The 22,399-nt window shown below is 39.5% G+C and overlaps 1 protein-coding gene across 1 annotated transcript; it reads left to right on the forward strand.

The window, feature by feature from the left end:
- The first annotated feature begins 133 nt into the window (after positions 1–133).
- wbp1lb (WW domain binding protein 1-like b) lies at positions 134–21,979 on the forward strand. Its single transcript, XM_004538963.4, has 4 exons — positions 134–535; positions 9,172–9,274; positions 14,852–15,013; positions 18,316–21,979. The coding sequence occupies exons 1-4, from the start codon at positions 161–163 to the stop codon at positions 19,146–19,148; spliced, it is 1,473 nt and encodes a 490-aa protein (XP_004539020.2). The 5' UTR covers positions 134–160; the 3' UTR covers positions 19,149–21,979.
- Positions 21,980–22,399: the final 420 nt, after the last annotated feature.

Genomic DNA, 22,399 nt, shown 5'->3' on the forward strand with positions numbered 1-22,399 from the left:
ACTGAGACGTTAACCCAGGATCATAACAACCCCATGCACGGGAGACGCACCGATTAGTGATTGGCCAGACTCTTCCCATCTGGCTGGGACTGTCCAATCGCTGGTCAATCCGCAAAACCAGTTATGATCCACAGCACCGAACGCCCATCACGTTGCGCACATGCAACTTATAGAGGTGACCACGCCACACCCAGGTGACCGAAGCGGAGTGCCTGAGCTAGGGAACGGCTTGTATAACAGCTGTATCAGTCAGTGGCACCGACAGCAACCAGTTGCGTTAGCATCGTTTTTTTGTAATGCCCAGTACGCAAAGGAGGCGGTGCTTACAGCGGCCTCGCAACGCGATACGGGCCGAGAAATACTTAAAGATAGTCGAACACAGTTTATGAAAACAAGTGTTTTGCATGCCTATGTTTCTGTTGTAGTCAGAGCCCCCTTTGGAGGAATGAGAGGCGAATGTTCGGGTCTTAAAATGGGATTGTTTTTGCACGCTGTTGGCTCTGTCACCCCCACCGAGTCCGCAGCAGCCGACACGGTAAGGTTGCTCACTCAAAAACAAGGCTTTCTCAGATAGCTAGCTAGATAGATACCGGGCTAAGGTAGACGACTATCCGAATAGGGAATTTTATTCTGCTTTATAACAAGCTCGCCTAGTCTTTGATACATTTTTATAAATCTGCTGTCGTTGATATTTGCCTGCTGCAACTCTTACCGTGTTGTCAGGAAATACGTTAGCTGCCTGTTTGCTAGCTAACTTCGGCTGCTAGCTTCGGCAGCTAACGCACCGTTGAAGTAAAAAACACAAAGATCAGTGAGTCAGGGCCTTGGTCTGTTTTCTTTATGATAGGCGGTTGACATTTTAGCCAGAAGTGAGTAGCACGATTAGCAAAAGCAGTTCTTCATGCCTGACTGCTGCCATAGCAGTAAACAGAACAAAATCGTCTGACTTGGATCAAGAGCGGTGTAGTTACCAGCAACATAAAAATAGCTCGTGTGAACTTCACTCTGTAATTAATTTGTGTCGAAGAGCTATATATTATTATCACTGTCTTGGCTTCGTGGTAGTCTGCTCCCATTATTTCAGTCTTTGGGCCTTGATGTTTTCCTTTTACAAAAATGAATGTAAAACATTGGGAGTAGCTTCGTGAACAGAACAGAACTGGATTCTTAAGTTTCTTCGTTTTTACGTAAACAGTGATGTACAGTTTTAACACATACAGTATAAAATCGGCAGTGATTTTTTTTTTTTAAATTACATGAACATACATGAACTGTATATCCTCAATAAGAAGGCTTATTACTCTAAAGGGGGTCAGGGGTGAGGTTTTAAATGTATTAGTCCTTGTTCTAGATTACATTAATGGTACTTTCCCCCCACTTCTGGAGGCATGCTGTATTAAACCATATTGTTGTATTTTCTGTGACACACAACATATTTAGAAACAAAATTGGCCTTGAACATATGACTTTTCAGTGGTAAGATAAAAACGTAAAGAGAACCCTTGGTGTGTTGGGACGCCAAAGCTGAGGTCTATAATGCATTGCATAGTGTCATGGACACACCAGAAATGCATCTTCACGAGCTTGAACTGAACTGCATTTGGTAGCTGTTCGCTGCAACTTTCAAACAAAGTCCAAAGAGATCTTGATACAAGTGTAGGAGGACATCATTGGGCTGTAAAATCAAAATAAAACTATTCTAGAGACAGTAAAAACTGAAGGAGTGGCCAAATCAACAGTTCATTCTTAAGAAGAAGGAATGCACCAGCCAGCTCAGCAACCCCAGAAGAAATGAAAGACCACAGAAAATGACTAAAGCGGGTGATTGTAGTACTCTTTGTGCTGGCCAGGATATGCCGTTAAAAACATCTAGACATGGAGGAAGGTGTATTATTGTCAAAGTCTACAATCCAGAACATGATGGCCAGATTTGGTTTGACAAGCACCTGTCCAGTAATGAAAAAAGAATAGAAAAAACACTGGAAAGATTAAACCAAGATTAACTTCTACCACAATAATGGGAAGGCAGACGTGGTGAAAGAGGTTCATTATCTGAAACTTACAATATTATCTGTCAAACGGTGTGGAGGCCACTGTCAGCATGTATGGCTGCAAGTGGAGCTGGGTTACTAGTTTTTATTAATGATATCACTGCTGATAGACGTATCATGATGAATTCGGAAGTTTACAACACTATATTCTCAGCTCAGATTCAGTTAAATGCTTTAAAAGTGATCCAAAAGGTCAGTCATCTAAAACATAATGCAAAAGCAACCCAGAAGTTCCCTAAGAGAGAAAAATGGGAAATTCTTTAATGTGCTTTTAGTTACAGAATTAAAAAAAAAAAATAGGCAGAGAGAGACACAGACAAGCAACAAGTACTTTTACTCAAGTATTTAAAGTTGTTACTTTGATTCATTACTTAAGTCTAAAAATGGGGGGAGTATTTATAAAAATGTATTTTCCAAACAGTTAATTAAATATTTAAAGTATCCCCACTTTAGTTGTTTTATTTAAAATATACCATGGTGTAGGGCTGTGCGATATGACCAAAATCTCATATCCCGTTATAAGAATTCTATCGTCCTGATAACGATATAAATCACACAAATGTAACATTTTCTGTAAATTCTGTGAATCTCGGGCAGCTCGTCTTGCGGGAAGTGTTTCCAGCTGCGTGTCATGTAGCTGGAGTCGAGTGTTATAACCGATGCATTAGGGCTGCTCAATTAATCGAATTTTAATCACGATTACGATCTGGGCTTTCAACGATCATTAAAAATGACTGAGCCGATTATTAGCCCCTCCCTCATTTATCCGCGACACCTTAAAGGCCGGTCCGTGAAAATATTGTCGGGCATAAACCGGTCCGTGGCGCAAAAAAGGTTGGAGACCGCTGATTAAGAGGACCCGAGGGAAGCTCGGAAAGCTAAGCAGAAGTTATTTGGAGAGTGACTGCCGTTGGTTGAAAAGAGAGTTTAAAAAAAAAAAAAAACTTCAGTGGTGTTGCACACTATTTTATATTATTTTTTAAAAGTCATTGTTAACCCTTTAAAGCCGGTCAGAGCTGCATGCTCCGTTTTGCGTAACTATTGTTAAATTCCTGTAGAACCTGGACCGTGTAAGCTATAGCGCAATAATTTGTTTTGCATATGAAACCGGAGGAGTTGTACTTGCATCTTATGCCATCAGCTTGTCCTCGGTCACGGTTTCGTTCCACATATAGCTTTGCAAAAATTGCATAAAAAGCGCTTGCAGGAACAAAAACATAATATTCCAGAAACACGCTTTGCCGATCCGATCAGCTGTTCGTAACACTTCCCACAGTGAAATGATGCACCTGCTGTTTTCTTTGCAAATTTGCATCATAGGATTGTTTTTTGTTTTTCCTGCAGTATATAAAAATTGCTGTATCTCCAAAATAAAACTATGAAGACACTCAAAATAAATTTCCTGTGGTGGGAAACTATTTTTTGCAACTTTATTGTATTTAAAGTTTTGAGGGATAAACCTCTTAAATTTCTCCAAGTAGAAATATATGTAAACAAAACAAAAGCGATTTTCAATTTTTTTTGTAGTTTATTGCACTTTTTTGCAATTTATGTAATTACTATGGACTTAATGCATACATATTATTAAAATATGGGCTATAACAGTTGTATTGATGTATAGCAACTTGAAATGCTCCCACAAATGGCACTACAGCATGTAAAAAAATAATATAAGCTCTGGTGGACTTGGTTCTATAGTAGGTCTTAAAGGGTTAAATAAATATCGTCAAATAATCGTGATCTCAATTTCAGTGAAAATAATCGTGATTATCATTTTTGCCATAATCGAGCAGCCCTACGATGCATGAAACGATACATTTTTAGACATAAGTTGTAACAGCCGCTGTTTTCTTTGTGAGTATTTATTACACGGCGTGCTGCGGGGAAAAGCCTGTTCTAACGTTTGAGTCTAAGGTTTATTTTTTAGCACCTGGCGGCTCTTTTTTACTTCTCATTCATAAATAATCTGCTCTTTCACGTGATTCAGTTTATTTTGAAAAGTCTCAACGGGATCTTGAGCTTTATTGTGAAAGGTTTATGTGGAACATAAACAAGCGGACACGCGATGGTGTTACCGTCGTTGTTGCTAACCACAAAGCATAAAAACAGGCGCTTGTCCGTCTGTAGTGTGGTTATATTAAATATAAAAGAAAGAGAGAACTTTAAGAAATTAATATAGCCACTACAGTGACCATCAAAACGATGACAAAATATTGCCGTAAACAGTTTATTTTGCGACACCACGAAACAAACGATAGCGTAAAATGAAACGATAGACGTTTTTATATCGTCATCCAATATATATCGTTATATCGAACAGCCCTACCATGGTGGTATACACATGCAAAATGTATGCAAATGTATTGTTATTTATTTTCAAACAATCCTATGGACCTCTTTGTAGTCTAGGTTTACCCTATCTTTGATATATCCTGTACTGCTCTAGCCCGTTTCACCAGAGCAACATACTGCAACTGTCACTGTAAAAATTAGCTTATTGGTATGTTTTGTTTTGTTTTTCAGGACAATGTCAGTTATTAATAAGTCTTTTCAGAAAGTAAACATGAATGTATTTGTCCCAATTGAGTATTCAGCTTTATATGAAACTTGCTCTGTTTGACAGACTAGTTTTCAAAGCAGTTAAGCCCTGTGGGGATTAGGGCCACCAGCCAAAAACATGTTCGTCAGATATGAAATTGTTCTGTAGAGTACAAGTGGTGCTGGAGCTCTAACTTCTTCAGATTTTTGTTTTTGTGCATCTTGGAAGTAAGTGAAATTGTTTTGGAAACGTATACTCTGTTTCAGAAGTCTGTTTTTGACAGCAGGCTTGACTGGTTTGAAAGTGCCAGCTAATGTTGGTGCTCTGTTGGACTTGTATGTTGTTGATTATTCAAAAAAAATATCTGAAGGAACAATGGTCTGCTGTAATTCTTTTTCCCATTACCTTGTGAGTGATTTGAGCTGCTGTCAGGTAGGAGTCAACTGGATTTGCTTCACACAGTGAGAAGTCTCACCAAGTGAAAGCTACAGTTCACTTGTGTACTTACAAGAAAAGCTGATGAAGGAAATATTTGTTTTTTATTTTCATTGAAATTTAACAGTGTTACAAACAGTCTTCACCCAACTAACAACTCAACAACCAATCACAGAAAGGCTGGCTAGAGCCTAGCAAAGTTTTATTAATCAGGAGCAATGTGACAACATAATGTGAGCACTAAATGTGAAATTTGAATTTAATGGGCATTCCTGTGTGACCAGAATCGTTAACTCGTTGCTTATGTCCAGTAACACTTCCAGGGAGGGTTTTTTGTACTCAGTACTGGCAAGAAAAAAGAAGAAAGGGAAAATTATTATCCTACTGGCTTTAATACTTAATTTAGGTTAAATTCTTCACAAGTTTTGACATGTGTAGTGTAATAGATTATGAGTAAGTTCAGCACTTTGGGAGTAAAGTAATTACAGATGACTACTATTATCAATGTAATGTCACATGCTTTATGTCTTTATGTTATCAGTGCACGTGTGTGCAGGTAATTTGCTGACAACAGAAGTATAAACTTAGTAGATGCAATAGATGCAGCACAAGATCCCGACTATATGTGCCATGTGCTTTCACACCTCCAAAACTTAATATAGTGATTTCAGGTATATTGTATCGGTTTCATGTTATTATAATAAGTGATTATGTTGATTACCATTTGGCAGCGGTTCATAATAAGAGTTATTCTCTTCATTATACAATGTAAGTTTGAAAAAAGGTCCATTCACACATTAAAATTACAAAAAAAAAAAAAAGCGAAAAAAAGACTTCCCAGGGTAGTGAAAGACAAAGCTAAAACTTTAAGCTTGACCTGCATGAGCTGTCACTCTGATGTTTTAATGGGTGGTAGGTTGGTATTCATCACTGCTAAAAGTCTGCGATTCTTTGTTTCTTTACTTAACCGTTTAAAGGAGTAGGAGAAACAAAAGGCTAAAAAGGCACATGGTTTGGCTTTTCACTGCTATTTTGACTTAAAGCCTTTTCAAACTGGCCCTAAATCCTGCAGTCCCTCTCAATCATAGGGTAAAGTAAGGGCAGCCTTTGAGACTAGGATCCTTGTCCCCGTCCATCTCTTGCTTTCTTCACACACATAAGCACCCTGAAATGTTTGTTTTGCCTTCCCTTTTTTCAGTAAAATAATTTCCTAACAGTGGAAACACGGTCATCAGGTTTTAAAAACAAAAAAAAACATCAGCCTCAAAAGCTTAAAAGGTCTTCCCTAGCCATGGGACTCTTCAGAAAGAATTAGCATCAGTAATACCTCTGCACTGTATAAAAGGAGAAGTTTCTGACATGGTAATGTTGCAAAGTGTAGCTTACGCTATATTGGAAGACATCAGATGTAAAGCCAATCATAGATAATCCAGTTTGTAATTTTAGAAATTAACAACCTCTTAAACAGCCAAAACTGTTGTATAAATGTTTTCTCTTGAGGCAAAGCTTTAGCTGCTGTGAACATACTGTTTGTTAACTTGGAGATAAAATTCAGCAACTCTGGTTTACTATACTCTCCTCCTAAGCTGCCGCACCTTTCTCGGGTGCATTCATAGCATTTACGGTTGCTGCAGGAGTTTTTTGTTATGCATAACCTTCATGACTATGAAAGGGTGCCTTTCTTTGTTGTAGGACAGATTAATAAAAGGGCAGCGAGGTCCTTGCATGCATCGTCTGACTTGCCAAGTTCTACTGGCCTGAGCTAAGTGGATCAACTCTGATTGTGCAGTCAAGACTTAAGAAAGAACTGCTGCCTTGTATCTCCAGTAACAGTGTCTGATTGTCACCAGCAGATGTTTGAACTGGTCATTTCAGCAAGTTCTCATTAATAAGCTTAATTTATTTTCTGATGCAACAGTAATCTCAGAGACAGTAACCAAATCTGCCTTTAATCTGCAAGTGTGGCATAAGAGAGGTGGATTGTCTCTGTTGATTGCTTGGATTAGAGACAGGGGAATCTCACTAGTCCAGATTCTTTGCTCGCTCACAGTCTCTTAGGGTGACTAAAAAGTAAGAACTGGGAGTGCTCTCAGATGTGTGGGTTTTTTTTTTTAGGTCTAGTTAGTGGTAATCACCTGATCTTTTTTCGGCAAAACAGATTAGTTCATGCATGTTCATGTTAAAGACTTAACTATAGTACTTTTTCCTGTTAAACTGTTTTGTAAAATCTTGAAGCCCCCTCCCCATTCATTACCCCATTCTTTGCATGCAGCACTGATGACTGAACACTCAGTGCTGAAGACCCAAACAAACTAGATGGTTATCTCTACTGAATTGCAATAAAAAGCCCAACCCCAAAGGAGCACAGCATATGGTTGAGATTGGCTTGTGAGTCAGTGAAAACAGCTGATGTTATCAAAAAACAAACTTAAGGAACAGAACATCCAGTAATTATTACAGAGAATTAAAGCTGTGGAACTGAATTTAAAAAAATGTCATGTTGATGAAGCCGAAACGGCTGACAGTCCATCAGATTTGAAATCGGGGCTATAATTTTATGTCAGCAGTTTGTTTTGTGCTGATCTGGTGTTTCTTGTGTGACAAATCATTTTTGTGTGTCTGGAGTTTCTTTGATTTTCTTTCGTTCTCTCCCTCCCTCATACTTAACACACTTCTCACCACTCTGCACAACTTATTTTCATGCAGTGTCTCAGCTAGCAGCTCGCTCTCCACTGCTGCTTGGAAATTTCCGTAAAGCAATCCTTGTCCACTGTTTGGGCCTGGATTGGAGTGGGCCGAGGGAGTGTGGGAGGGGTGTGTGTGTATGGTCTACAAAGACGGAGAGGAAGGCTGTGTGAGAGGGTGAGAGTATGCTTGAGAGCTGTTTGACTTTAATGACCCATGTGGTAGAGGAAACCTGTCTAGGATTTGTGGACCCATGATCATCATGCCTCTCAGTCGGGGACCTGCACTGGTAATCTACAGAGAGATAGAAAATCCAGTTATAGAACTTTGGTTAGCTAATCATTAAGCTAATCTAGAATAACTGATCTACTTGGAAAAGTTTGTAAAGCTGTCTCAAGGTTTTTGATTACAATGCTCTCTCCTTTTTTTTTTTTCTATAGCGACCTGTCTTCTCTGTTTATTTCACAATGGAAGTTTTTACAGGTTTGGTAGCAGTCAGCTCACTAACATGTTTTGTAAAGTTAACTGTTGACCACGCTGCTAGTTTGCTATATTGACTGTTAAAACAAGCAACCACGTGCTTGAAGTGGAGACAAGTGCCCTATTTATTTTTGACATTTTCCTCATTCTCATTTGGCCTTAGCTGAAGTTTGAATTTAAATTTCTTTTCTTTTTCACTGTTCTGGGAAGCATACTGGGTGGTTTTTGTGCTGGCTGTGATTCATACATTTACACTTGATATGTGTCTTAAACATTAGTGAAATTCTAGTAGTTTCCAAGCATAAGTGATTACGACATGTTCAGTTCAGAACAAGTATAAATGTATGGCTTCGACATTATCTGCAGTGTTATTATTAATATTCACAATGACAAATCAAGGTTAGGTGTGTGTGTGTGTGTGTGTGTGTGTGTGTGTGTGTGTGTGTGTGTGTGTGTGTGTGTGTGTGTGTGTGTGTGTTTTGATTTGTTTGTTGTTTGTATTTTGTTTGTTTGTTTGTTTTAAATCTTCTGAATTCTTTCTCATATTAAAGTATCAGGATTCTGTATCACCACTTTACTCTAAGAAGATAATATTGGCTGATATCAGATTTAAAGTAGATGTACATGTCATTGTTCTGTTGGCAAGTGAAAATAAGTAATTGATTTTGATATTTCTTTTTTCTTTGTGTCACAAATATGGGGATAATTAACCTATGTCAACCAAATGTTCAGAAAGATTAACAAAACCCCAGATAAGGTGTATGCTTTAGTAAGCTGACTAAAATTGTATTTATATCCATAAGTATGGAGAACTTAAAGAACATAATACTCCTGTCGGTGGCAGTGACGACCATGTTGTTCAAACCAGTTTCATTTTGTAGACTTTTTTTGTCGTGTTATAGGCTCAGATAATTTTTATTTTGTCTTTGTTATTGGACGTAGCTACTAACAAGTGACTGCATTTCTTTACTTGTTTTGTAGAGCCTGCTGCACTGTGAAGGTGTTAACAACCAGAGCTACATCTGTGAGTCTGGACATTGCTGTGGGGAATCTCAGTGCTGCAGTTACTACTATGAGCTTTGGTGTAAGTCTAATTTTCTTCTTGTGTGTTTGATCCTAATTCTTAAACCTTTCACTCTGTGACAGGCACTAAAAGATAAGGTATGACAAAATCAATCATTGTAATATTAAGCTGATGCATTGTAATAAGGACTGAAAGAGTAATGGGATAAATACACTTAGTACCGAAACAAGACTGGGACACATAAATTGTGATGCTTTTTTGTAAAACAAAAAAAATTGTAGTTTAAGCAACCTTACAAAACAAGATTAGATGTCTCGAAGTGGAGTGTCATCCTCAGAATTAAATTTACATTTTGTTCTTAAACTAAGACTGCCAGCAACAGTGAGCAAACGCTCATGGTCAGATGGAGCAGATCATGTTCACCAGGTTAAAGTATTTATAAGGGGAAAATTTGGGATGCTGGAAAAAGTGCTTAATAGAAATAAAGGGCAAGAGGACAGACAAGGATGAAAGGGTGCAACGCTGGCATAATGAGTGAGTCCAGTTATAAAATCTATAGGGGCTGCCTTGTTTCATTAGCAGTTTAACTTGTTTATTATTACTATGTCTAAATGCATATTCAGCATTCATCATCTCAATTCTATTATATTTTAGGCGCACCTGTGTAGTTTTAGTCTTAGCTCTCTGTAGTCAGAGGTCACAGATTTGCAGGAACTCTCTGAGTGCAATGTAATCAACATTGTGATATCATGGCAGGGACTGCTGTTAAGATAAGTAGCAGATACAAGAATATCACCATTAAAAACATAGTGAAGCTTGTGCTTTATTGAGAATTTCCTGTACAGTGTTACACTGGGGAATACTAATGTTTAAATTAAATTGTTGTTGTTTTCTTCACATAAAGATTCTTAAAAAAAGGTTTGAGTACCTATTAACCATGGCATGCACTCAGCTGGGTAATAAAAATGGCTTATCAGCTCTCATAAATCTACAAATTATGTAATGGTGAAACTGTTGTTGAAGTCTTGCCTAGCCGCAGTTACAAAAAGGTTGCCTCAAGGGCAAAAGTGAGGTATAGCAATTGGTGTGGGCTCCCTGTAAAAATAGAGGGAATTATATTACAGCATTAATTATTCACTGAGGACATGATGGGGAGTAAAATGCAGCTTGCCAAAAAATATTGATGTAATGAACTAAGATTCTTCAGTGCCCTGAATAAAAGAAAATGTCTCACGTTGCATTCAAGACTGTATTAGCAGGGCTGGGTGATATGAGGAAAATCTAATATCACAATATTTTTTTGGCTATATCAGAATCAGAATCAGAATACTTTATTGATCCCTGGGGGAAATTATTTTTTGTTACAGTGCTCCATTTTAAACCAACATTAAGACAAGACAGACAATACGCTAACTAAGAATAGTACAATATATACATATATATATATACATACATACATACATAAGTCACTTATAAATAAATATTTGGAAAAGAAACATGTGTAGCTGTAGCAGCAAACAGTGTGTTAAGTGGATGCGTTGTACAGGGAGATGGCCACAGGCAGGAATGATTTCCTGTGTCGTTCAGTGGTGCTTTTCGGTAATCTCAGTCTCTCACTGAACGAGCTCCTGTGACTGACCAACATGTCATGGAGTGGGTGGGAGGTGTTATCCAACATTGTCTTTATCTTGGACAGCATCCGCCTCTCCGACACCACCTTGAGGGAGTCCAGCTCCATCCCCACAACATTGCTGGCCTTACGGATCAGTTTATTAAGTCTGTTGGCATCTGCGACCCTCAGCCTGCTCCCCCAGCATGCAACAGCATAGAGGATCGCACTGGCCACCACAGACTCATAGAAAATCCTCAGCATTTTCTGGCAGATGTTGAAGGACCTCAGTCGCCTCAAAAAATAGAGACGACTCTGGCCCTTCCTGTAAAGTGCTGTGGTGTTTTTAGCCCAGTCCAGTTTATTGTCAATGTGTACTCCAAGGTATTTATAGTCCTCCACAATGTCAACACTGACCCCCTGGATTGAAACAGGGGTCAAGTGTTTCCTGGTCTTCCTGAAGTCCACGATCAGTTCCTTGGTCTTTGCCACGTTGAGCTGCAGATGATTCTGCTCACACCACGTGACCAAGGAGTCGACCACAGCCCGGTACTCTGTCTCATCATCCCTGCTGATGCATCCAACCACCGCAGAGTCATCAGAAAACTTCTGAAGATGGCAGGTCTCTGTGCAGTGGCTGAAGTCTGTGGTGTAGAGGGTGAAGAGGAAGGGGGAGAGGACAGTCCCCTGTGGTGCCCCTGTGTTGCTAATCACCTTGTCAGACACACACTGTGGGAGACGTACATATTGTGGTCTTCCTGTCAGGTAATCAACAATCCAGGACACCAGAGAAGCATCCACCTGCATCGCTGCTAACTTATCACCCAGGAGGGTCGGCCTGATGGTGTTGAAAGCACTGGAAAAGTCAAAAAACATGACCCTCACAGTGCTCGCCGGCTGGTCCAGATGGGTGTAGACACGATTGAGCAGGTAGATGATGGCGTCCTCTGTTCCGAGACGAGGCTGATAAGCGAACTGAAGGGGATCCAGATGTGGTCTTACTATGGGTCGCAGCTGGTCCAGGATGAGCCTTTCCAGGGTCTTCATGATGTGGGAGGTCAGTGCCACGGGCCTGTAATCCTGGGGGCCACTGGGACGAGGCGTCTTTGGTACAGGGACGAGGCATGATGTCTTCCACATCACCGGGACCCTCTGCAGACTCAGACTCAGCATAAACAGTTTATGAAAGACTCCACACAGCTGGGGGGCACAGGCCTTGAGGACAAGGGGACTCACTCCGTCTGGTCCAGCAGACTTGCCTGAGTGAAGTCTCCTCATTTGTTACTTAAACATATCACGATATGTTTAAGTAACCTCCAAAAACAAATGTTATTTTCAACTATATAGTGCTTAAAATTGTACCGGTATACTAATTGAAATCTTTTTTTGAAGCCACAAGTTTGCCTGTCTTTCATTCACTTTTGTCTTTACGCAACGTTACTCGACCTCGCCTCTCCTTCACTGAACACAACTCCCCCTCCTCCCCCATCACTTCACCTGCAGGCAGCGACAAGATGGACACGGCAAATCTCCGTTAACGAGTTACTGCACATCGCCCCGTGCGTGGAGCTGGACGGCGTCAACGTGTTAACGAGCTAACCACGCCAACGCCATGCAGCCCAGAGGGGCTGCACAGCCTAAAATCCTTTCATTCTCTCAAAAGTTGACAGCGCGCCTTATGTATGAATTCTGGTTGTGCTTGATGACCGCGAACCGATTTTATGTGGTACACGGCGCTCAGCAATCTGTCAAAAATGTTTGAGTATGACTTTGGTAAGCTACGGAGCTGCACCGCTTGATGGATTGTCGGAGCATTACAGCTACCGAGGAGCCTCGCGGAGTGATACGTACTGTGCTTCAACATAATATTACCGTATTGTGTGTGTATAAGGACCATAAATGGCACCTGTTAAGAGACATGGTTACGAAGCGGATTTCAAACTCCAGGCTGTCAGTCACGCAGTAGAAGTTGGGAACAGAGCAGCTGTGAAATCTCTGTTATTATGCTCGGCGTCTTTTAGTTTACATTTTGACTGCACAATTGTGAGCTCTTTGTTATGCACAAAAACAACACAGTTTTCTTTTATTTATGGAGCATTATTATTTAATAAATGCTCATAATTTATTTTTGAGTAGTTTCTATCATGTACATCTATGCTGTAATGAATAGGCTTAATAAAAGTGCCTGTGTGACATCTGGGACACAGCTTTGACTAATAGAGGTGGGAATCACCATACATCCCACGATACAATATTATCACAATACTTAACGCACGATACGATATTATTGCGATTTTAAAAAAAAAAAATAAAAAATATATATATATATATATATATATATATATATATTGCAATATTCAGATTCTGTACATAAAGGTAAACTTTATCAATATTCATTTTATCTAATATCAAAGTCTCGCACTCAGTCTTTCTCTCATTTCAGTCAGTTTTATTGTTGACAAACTAAACGGTTTGTATTACAGTCTAGTCCAACTTAACTGAATGCAACCATCTGGTACAATTATAGCTATTCTGAACTAAGCAATTTATGAAAACTATGCAGCCCACTCAGCAACTGAAGAATTTGAAAGTAAATTAAAACAAAATATAAATTTACATTAAATAAAAAAGTTTTAAACTTAATTAAAATAAAACATGTCTTAAATTAAAATAAGTAAACTGTCATGTTTATTGCTGCCAAAAAAAAAGTTAAACACATTTGGACAGTGAAGGAATGTCAGGATTCTTGCTCAGAAAAAGGATCAACATGCTCTGAGCACAAAAACCTTTTTAGTAACAAAATATCGATTTCTGCTGTCCCTGTATCGATACATTATTAGCAAACAAAATATCACGATACTACACAGTATCGATTTTTCCCCCCACCCCTATTGACTAAGAACTCTCTTTTTGTTCTTACTTTATGGCTTTAAAAAAAATATCGAGATATATATCTTATATCGCCATCCAGCTAAAAAATATCGAGATGAATTTTGGGTCATATCGCCCAGCCCTAGCACTACACCCTTTTGTGGCAATGGATTTTATGGCATGTTTTGCAATTACTGCCTTTTTTCGACGTCCTCTTTGTGAAGTCCAAACCACTGCCAGATTATTGATCCAGTGCTGTTTCTCTTTGGAACTAGTTAATCTGACTCCTCTGCAGTTACAGTCTAATTCCTTCACTTGTCTGAAACGCCTGCTGTCGCCATATTTGTTTTTTTTTGTCTTTGTTTTTTTCCCCCCATCTGGTAGAATCTAAACACGCATGCTCAGCACAGGGTGCCAGGTAAAAAATTTCCAGTTGGAATTGGATTAGTGATCCATTTGCAGCATTGGGTAGGGGGTGTGTGTTCACAGTGAGTTACATGCAGACAGCTTAATATTGCCATGGCAATTTATACTCAGTGGCTATGATAGAGCCATTTTAACCATCGTACATGTAAAAACTTTTCATACGTGAAGTATATGTGATATATCACCCACACCTAATCCAAGTCAGCTTTCTTTTATAATTTTTTATGTTGATGTCCTGCAAACCTCCACATTTTGAAATGGATCCAGTTATTAGCACTCATTATACTATGAGGTCAAAACAGAATATTTCAGGCTAAGTAGCCTGAAAGACGTCTATATGGTATGCCTTCAAAACTATGTAGAAATTGGGGTGCTGACGTCATACAGCTCTGGTGCCAAAGTGAAAAAGAATGAAAATCTGTCAGTACTCTGTTGTACTGATAAGAAGGAACTCTGATGTTTAAATGGATTTTCATGGTGTAAAGCTTATAATGCAATGCATACATAGTTGTTTATAGCATAGTATAAGCGTGTAGATGTTTCACTGTGTTGAACTGTTTGATCTGCAATGTTATGTTTGTGTTAGCAGCAGGCACTTGTTACATCACCACATGGATAATGGAGAGCACATTTTTGCCCACTTTGAACTATGTTGTTTTGCTTAATATTAAAAAAGTCACATTGTTTTCACATGTATTAACTAAACTAAATTGCTCTTCCTCTGATTTTAGGGTTTTGGTTGGTGTGGGCAATCATCTTCATTTTAAGCTGCTGCTGTGTATGTCATCATCGCCGCACCAAACACAGACTACAGCAGCAACAACGGCAGCACGAGATCAACCTCATTGCTTACCGTGAAGCACACAACTACCCCTCTGTGCCCTTTTACTTCAGTAAGCTCTGCCACCACATACACCCACATTATATAAATCTTAAAAAAAAAACAACAACAACAACAACAGCAAGAGAAACAAAACAACAAAATCTGATGTTGATATTTTTACTATTTATTAAGCTTTTTTTTTTTTAATCGTAACTGAGCAATTATGTATTTAAGGTTTCATCATTTCATTGGTTTGCATGAACAGTTTCAAGTGAACTAGAGTTGGTTATAGTGGTGAACATAACAAATGAACTCTGCAGTGTTTTTGAGCTCTCTTTAAGGAGATGATAATGTGTCTTTGTTGTATTTAAAGCAAAAAGCCTAAAATACAGTGGGGCAAAAAAGTATTTAGTCAGCCACCGATTGTGCAAGTTCCCCCACTTAAAATGATGACAGAGGTCAGTAATTTGCACCAGAGGTACACTTCAACTGTGAGAGACAGAATGTGAAAAAAAAATCCATGAATTCACATGGTAGGATTTGTAAAGAATTTATTCGTAAATTAGGGTGGAAAATAAGTATTTGGTCACCTCAAACAAGGAAAATCTCTGGCTCTCACAGACCTGTAACGTCTTCTGTAAGAAGCTTTTCTGTCCCCCACTCGTTACCTGTATGAATGGCACCTGTTTGAACTCATCATCTGTATAAAAGACACCTGTCCACAACCTCAAACAGTCAGACTCCAAACTCCGCCATGGCCAAGACCAAAGAGCTTTCGAAGGACACCAGGAAAAGTATTGTAGACCTGCACCAGACTGGGAAGAGTGAATCTACAATAGGCAAGCAGCTTGGTGTGAAAAAATCAACTGTGGGAGCAATCATCAGAAAATGGAAGACATACAAGACCACTGATAATCTCCCTCGATCTGGGGCTCCACGCAAGATCTCATCCCGTGGGGTCAAAATGATCATGAGAACGGTGAGCAAAGATCCCAGAACCACACGGGGGGACCTGGTGAATGACCTGCAGAGAGCTGGGACCAAAGTAACAAAGGTCACCATCAGTAACACACTACAACGGCAGGGAATCAAATCCCGCAGTGCCAGACGTGTTCCGCTGCTGAAGCCAGTGCATGTCCAGGCCCGTCTGAAGTTTGCCAGAGAGCACATGGATGATACAGCAGAGGATTGGGAGAATGTCATGTGGTCAGATGAAACCAAAGTAGAACTTTTTGGTATAAACTCAACTCGTCGTGTTTGGAGGAAGAAGAATACTGAGTTGCATCCCAAGAACACCATACCTACTGTGAAGCATGGGGGTGGAAACATCATGCTATGGGGCTGTTTTTCTGCCAAGGGGACAGGACGACTGATCCGTGTTAAGGACAGAATGAATGGGGCCATGTATCGTGAGATTTTGAGCCAAAACCTCCTTCCATCAGTGAGAACTTTGAAGATGAAACGAGGCTGGGTCTTCCAACATGACAATGATCCAAAACACACCGCCCGGGCAACAAAGGAGTGGCTCCGTAAGAAGCATTTGAAAGTCCTGGAGTGGCCTAGCCAGTCTCCAGACCTCAACCCCATAGAAAATCTGTGGCGGGAGTTGAAAGTCCGTGTTGCTCGGCGACAGCCCCAAAACATCACTGCTCTCGAGAAGATCTGCATGGAGGAATGGGCCAAAATACCAGCTACTGTGTGTGCAAACCTGGTAAAGACCTATAGTAAACGTTTGACCTCTGTTATTGCCAACAAAGGTTATGTTACAAAGTATTGAGTTGTATTTTTGTTATTGACCAAATACTTATTTTCCACCCTGATTTACGAATAAATTCTTTACAAATCCTACCATGTGGATTCATGGATTTTTTTTTTTTTCACATTCTGTCTCTCACAGTTGAAGTGTACCTCTGGTGCAAATTACTGACATCTGTCATCATTTTAGGTGGGGGAACTTGCACAATCGGTGGCTGACTAAATACTTTTTTGCCCCACTGTAAAGTAATTACTGTTACTTTATTAATCCTTTAGGATCAATCCAAAAATTGTGAACTGGTTTAAGACTGCTCACAAGAGTTTAAAACAGGCTCAGTTTCCTATTATTTGGTCAACAATCCAAAGTTTTGAGAAATCGGTGAACATGGAATTAAGTCAACTGGTATCAGCTCTAGAATTACAGTAAGAAATCCATTTGAGATTTTTATTCTTAATAGTGATGGTTATTAAATGGAACATGAGTACACATCAATACAGTACAGTTAGTACAGTATTTATCATTTGTTCCAAAACTAGAGCTGCAACAATTAACCGAGTGATTCGATAAATATTTCTCGACACAAATTCTTTGCTTAAGTGTTTCGTTTAACACACAGATCTGTAGCATGCCACTGTCGCAATGGAAACGCGAGTCACATTTGCGACTAAAACAGACCTGCAATACAAACATATTTGGGAGCAATGAAAAGTTTGACAACATTAAGCCCACACACAATGATAACACAACGGCAGCAGAGATGATGACACTGGCACAGTTTAACGTGGAGTTGGTACAAAGCAAACAGGTGGAGCCGCTATTAAGACGGTGAGCTCAGGTTGAGTGAAAGAAAATGTGTTTCTAATATCCATAACAGCAGCGCTGTTTACTGGGTAAAAATCTCGGGTTCTTCATCAAAGCACCTGATCAACAAACTCCCAAGGTGATAAGAAGCAAACTTTGTAACTCCCTCCACCGAAGTTTGTTTTATACATAGAAAAATCAGCTGTAACTCAACAGAAGTTTATTGGAAATATGCAGATCAACTGCAACTTTTGAGTATTTATTATTGCTCATTAATAAGAAAAACAAATTTCTTATCTGATTACATGATTAATGAATGAATAGGTTACTCGATTAATAAAATAACTGATAGCTGCAGCTGCTTTTACTGAAAAAAATTGCACATACTATTCTTAAACTTGTTTAAAAAAATGGCTTTGCACCTACTACACAGTGGAACCTGTCACAGATGCAGTTTACAGGGAACTCTTTCTATGGTTCCACATGTTGTGGTGTTGCCAGAACCTTCCCTGTTTACAGGAAATGACCAACATTGTTGTCTTGGTACCTTGCCACTGTTGTAACGTGAGATTACAATGGCCCTCAGCACACACTTGACTCACAAATAAGCTTTTGTTGTCACATTTTTACCCTATTGCTTTGTTTTGGAACTGTCTGAATTCTGGTCTGGGGAGTTCAGTGAGGTCAAAGTGTCTTTTTTTTTTTTTCTTTTGGCAGGTCAGAAACCTGTGTGTATAATCAGTGGTGTGCATGGCATGTATTTATTCATGTGCTTTTATAGCCTTTTTAAAGCATTTTTTTTTCTTTTCCTATAGGGTTTCTGCCAAACTACCTCCTACCTGAATATGAAGAGGTGGTCAACCGGCCGCCAACTCCTCCCCCTCCCTACAGTGCCTTACAGACTGGCCCATCCTCAGTGGCTTCTAGTCCACTGGCTCCTGAGCAGCAGCAAGGACACTGTACAGCCATTCAGCCTTCCCCAGTTCCCCCAGTCTCTGATAGCCTGTGTTGTAGGCCCACCATAGAGGAACCACAACCTCCCACCTTAGACTTGAGGCCAAAGCCTGACACCAAGTCCGTGCAAACGGCACAAAATTCAGGCGTGATACTGCACTCAGAAGGGCTTAGCAGAGAGGGACTCGCCAACCAGGAAAAACTAAGCGAAAGTGGGGATGACTCCTGCAAGAACCCCCTGCTGAAGGATCTCAGCCTGTCAGATGGTAGTGTTGAGGACAAAGAGCGACTCCCCAGTGGAAGGAGGCGGCGAATTACAGGTGATTCTGGGATTGAGGTGTGTGTGTGTGGCACACGTGGGAGCAGTGGTTGTAGTGGAGCTGGAAGTACAGGCCAGGAAAGCAAGGAGTTAAGGGAGCTAGAGAGCCTTCTGGGGCATGAGAAAGCTGACGAGGAAGAGGAGGAAGCAGGCGAATTCTGTGACAGCTGCAGCCATCAGGCCTCCTTCTGTGTGGAGGAGGAGCAGGCTCTTGGGGAAGTTGATAGGCGGCCTGGATGTGGGCCAACAGGAAGTCCCCAGCCTGCTCACCAGATAAGTAGTGGCTCCCTAAACCCTCCTTTGTGCCTCCTCCTCCACACCATCAATGAGCAGGAAGGACCAGCACACAGCACCAGCACTGAGCCACAGGGCTGAAGCAAAGTTAACACACCTTTGTCATGAGGGAAGGAGAGCACTACACTGTTTTTGTACTTCAGGAAGTGTTTGCTTTCTAAGTCTTTTTTATGAATGTGTGCATCTTAGATAAAACAAGTGAGAAGTGAGGGAGCAGCAAGTAGGATCTCTGCTAAAAATTGTCTGAGATCCAGAGGTTGAAAAAGCACGCTCCTGTGTGGAACAGTGGCCTTAACCTGTGTATTTTGGGTTATATTTGGTCTGTAAGGCCCTTTAATATCCTGTGGCAATTGGGACTTCAGACTACGCACACAGAGTCCTTCATTTGCCCTTCTCGTACAACAAAAGCTACTGATACATATGATGGCTGAAGTTGTGCTGTCAGAACAGGACGTTCACTGCCTAGGATGAATGTAGCTCTCTTTGCCAGGTGCTTGCAACAATTCTGCAAAGCTATTTGTTCTCTGCAGGTAGTGAACTATGTAATAAAACAACACACAGCAGAAACATTTTTGGACAAGTATGATGTGGATTTACCCAAAGTATGTGTTTATGTAAGCTGATATTGTACAGGGATGTCAGAACAAGACTTTGGGGGATGTCCTGTTAGACTCATGTTTCTAAAGTGCTTTTTCAGCAGTTCAAAACCATGCTGCCTTTTGTCTGTTTTTGTTGCTATGTAAGTCTCACTAGTGATAGGGAAGTGTTAGTGCATTAACAAATCTTCATGAGAACAGTTCCTCTTTTGCACAAATGGTATTTATCTTGCAGATGCTACGGTTGTTTAAATCTAGTCTTAAATTAGCAGTAGATAATTACCTTCTTACCATTTTGTTGTAATGTGTGAGAAATGGACCTCTGAAATGTTAGTAGGGAATGCAGCAGATTTGTTTTGTATACAATCATTTTTAAAATTGATTTGTTGAATGTTTGTAGTATGTGCCTACCCCCTTAAAAATGCAGAAATTTGATGGACAATGCTAGGCTTCCATTATGTTGAGAGACCCAGAGAAAGCAGGTACCAAAAACATGAACTGAATGTTAAGCTTCATAGAGATTACACGTGAGACGGGCAACATCACACCTCACATTTTAAAGTCACTTTAATGAATTATCACCTTCACCAGCTTTACAGTGAAAAAACATCATAACTTTTAACACTATTTGTATAGAATTTTCATATCACCGCAGTTTTGACATTATTCAGCTTTGCTATTCATACATGAAACATTTAACGTCTCATTGAAGGCACATTAAGGCTAATTTTAGTCAACTGGAAAAGTGACTTCTTTTTTTTTTCTTTTCTTTTTTTTTTTTAAAACCAGGGTTTATATTTCCAGTCATCTGCATTTGTACTGTTCAATCAAGAAAGGAAATGTTACTTTTAATGTATATATATATATGTTTTCTTCATTTAGACATTCATCCCGTATAAGTTTGTATTAAAATGAGGATTTAATAAAGGCTATGGTTATGAAGCAAGGAGTTTGCACACAAATTACTTTTAACATAAGTATTTAACCCAACAGAGCAGTTTGAACCTGCCTTTCTCTGTTTGCATGTTCTTTCTGAGCTTGTGTGGTTTTCGTCATGGTGCTTCAATTTCCATCTTTGGTAAATTTACATTTCTATCCCTAAGTTTGAGTTTGAATGGAGACGTGTCCAGGATGTACATAATGTCTGATATGGCAGGCTCCAGTAACCTTGTAACTGTAGTTGGATAAGCAGTCAAAAAAATATATACATGTACATATTAGTGGGAAGATTAGAGATTAGTTTCTTATTAGACATGAGCATAAGGTAATGAAATAAGTCATTGGCTGTTATGGATACCAGAGTATCTTAAAAATAAGCTGTTGCACAACAGGACCTTTATGAGACTATTATGGTACAGCATGGTACAATATGTATAATGCTGCACTGCTGTTACAAAACAAAGACAATGTGGTAGAGGAAAAGAATATAGTTGTCAGTTCCCGTTATTTTAGGAGTTTGAATGCTGACAATCTAGCCTCCTGAGCTTCTAGTGGTATGCCATAGATGATAAACACAAATAAAAGATGCCTTGTGAAACCTCCACAAAGAAATCTATGTCTAATCTCTTTAAGTAGCCACAACTGATGAGACTACACCATTATGCCATGCAATTAATCTACTTGGAGTACCTGAAAAGATGCACAAATTGCAATTCTGCAAAGCACAAATGTTTCAGCCGTTAGTTTTACGGCTCGAGGAGAAAATGGTTTCCCAGAATTTCCAGCACAAAAGGAAAGTAACTTTCTGCATAAACAGTTAAGCTGATTGACTTTTGCCCATCAAAGCCTAAACAAACTCGAAAGTGCTTTATCCGTTAATGCTTTCCGCAAGCTAGAAGATGTCATTGTGTAATTGTGGTACATGTCGTCGAAAGATGAGCTATTTTTCATATTGTCTGATTCTTTGAAAAAATAACGGAACTGTATAAAATCTCAAAACCACTTTATATTACAAATCATGTACAACATTCTGTAACATGTTCATGAACCAAATAGTTGCTTTAATCATTTTTATGAAATCATTAGCTTTATCATTATGGACAGATTCTTTTTTTTTTTTTCTTCTTCTTCTTGTGGGTATTATTGTTTTTTTGTTGAGAAAGACTTAAGTTCTTCTGAGACTTAAACTGAAGTTGTGTGAAGGGTACGTTTAACTAACAGTACAGTAGGTAATTTGTTAACAAGATCAGGGGCATCTCGCCAAAGACATTTTTCTTTCTTCATAAGTGTGTGTGGTTTTGCACTTCTTGACATAAGCCATTTATTATGACAACTAAGATGGATGTATGTTCAATAAAAATGCTTAATTGTAGTCAATCACTGTGTCCGTGACTTAATTTCAGAGTGGTTCTACTGAGTGATGTTATTGTAGAGGTCAAGGTTCCTAACAAATGGCGCTAATCAGCCACTGACAAGCTGATTGGAGCTTATCCCAGCTGTCATTGGGTGAAAGGCAGGGTCCATCCTGGGGGTGCCTGATGGCATCTCCATCCATCAGGCATATGTGTAAAGTCCCATACACATGTAATTAGGATTTTGTACAATATCACAAGCACTCCTTAGTACTTTCCCAGAAGGTTGTCTAACTTTGTCAAAATTTGAATTTTGACTTTTAGTAGCCTCCCATATGCTGCTATGCACCTATAATGCTGTGTATGTTCCAGTTTGAAACTGTGGCACTTTTGCCACATATAATAAAAACGGTTTACTTGCAGGTGGACAGCTGTTTTTATTGTA

The sequence above is a fragment of the Maylandia zebra genome, linkage group LG6, assembly GCF_041146795.1.
Source record: "Maylandia zebra isolate NMK-2024a linkage group LG6, Mzebra_GT3a, whole genome shotgun sequence".
Lineage (NCBI taxonomy): Eukaryota > Metazoa > Chordata > Actinopteri > Cichliformes > Cichlidae > Maylandia > Maylandia zebra.

Coding starts and splice junctions, on each gene's coding strand:
- wbp1lb (XM_004538963.4), top strand. CDS start 161: ATGCAACTTATAGAGGTGACCACGCCACACCCAGGTGACCGAAGCGGA. Junction 9,275..14,851: donor TTACTACTATGAGCTTTGGT/GTAAGTCTAATT, acceptor CTCTGATTTTAG/GGTTTTGGTTGGTGTGGGCA. Junction 15,014..18,315: donor CTCTGTGCCCTTTTACTTCA/GTAAGCTCTGCC, acceptor CTTTTCCTATAG/GGTTTCTGCCAAACTACCTC.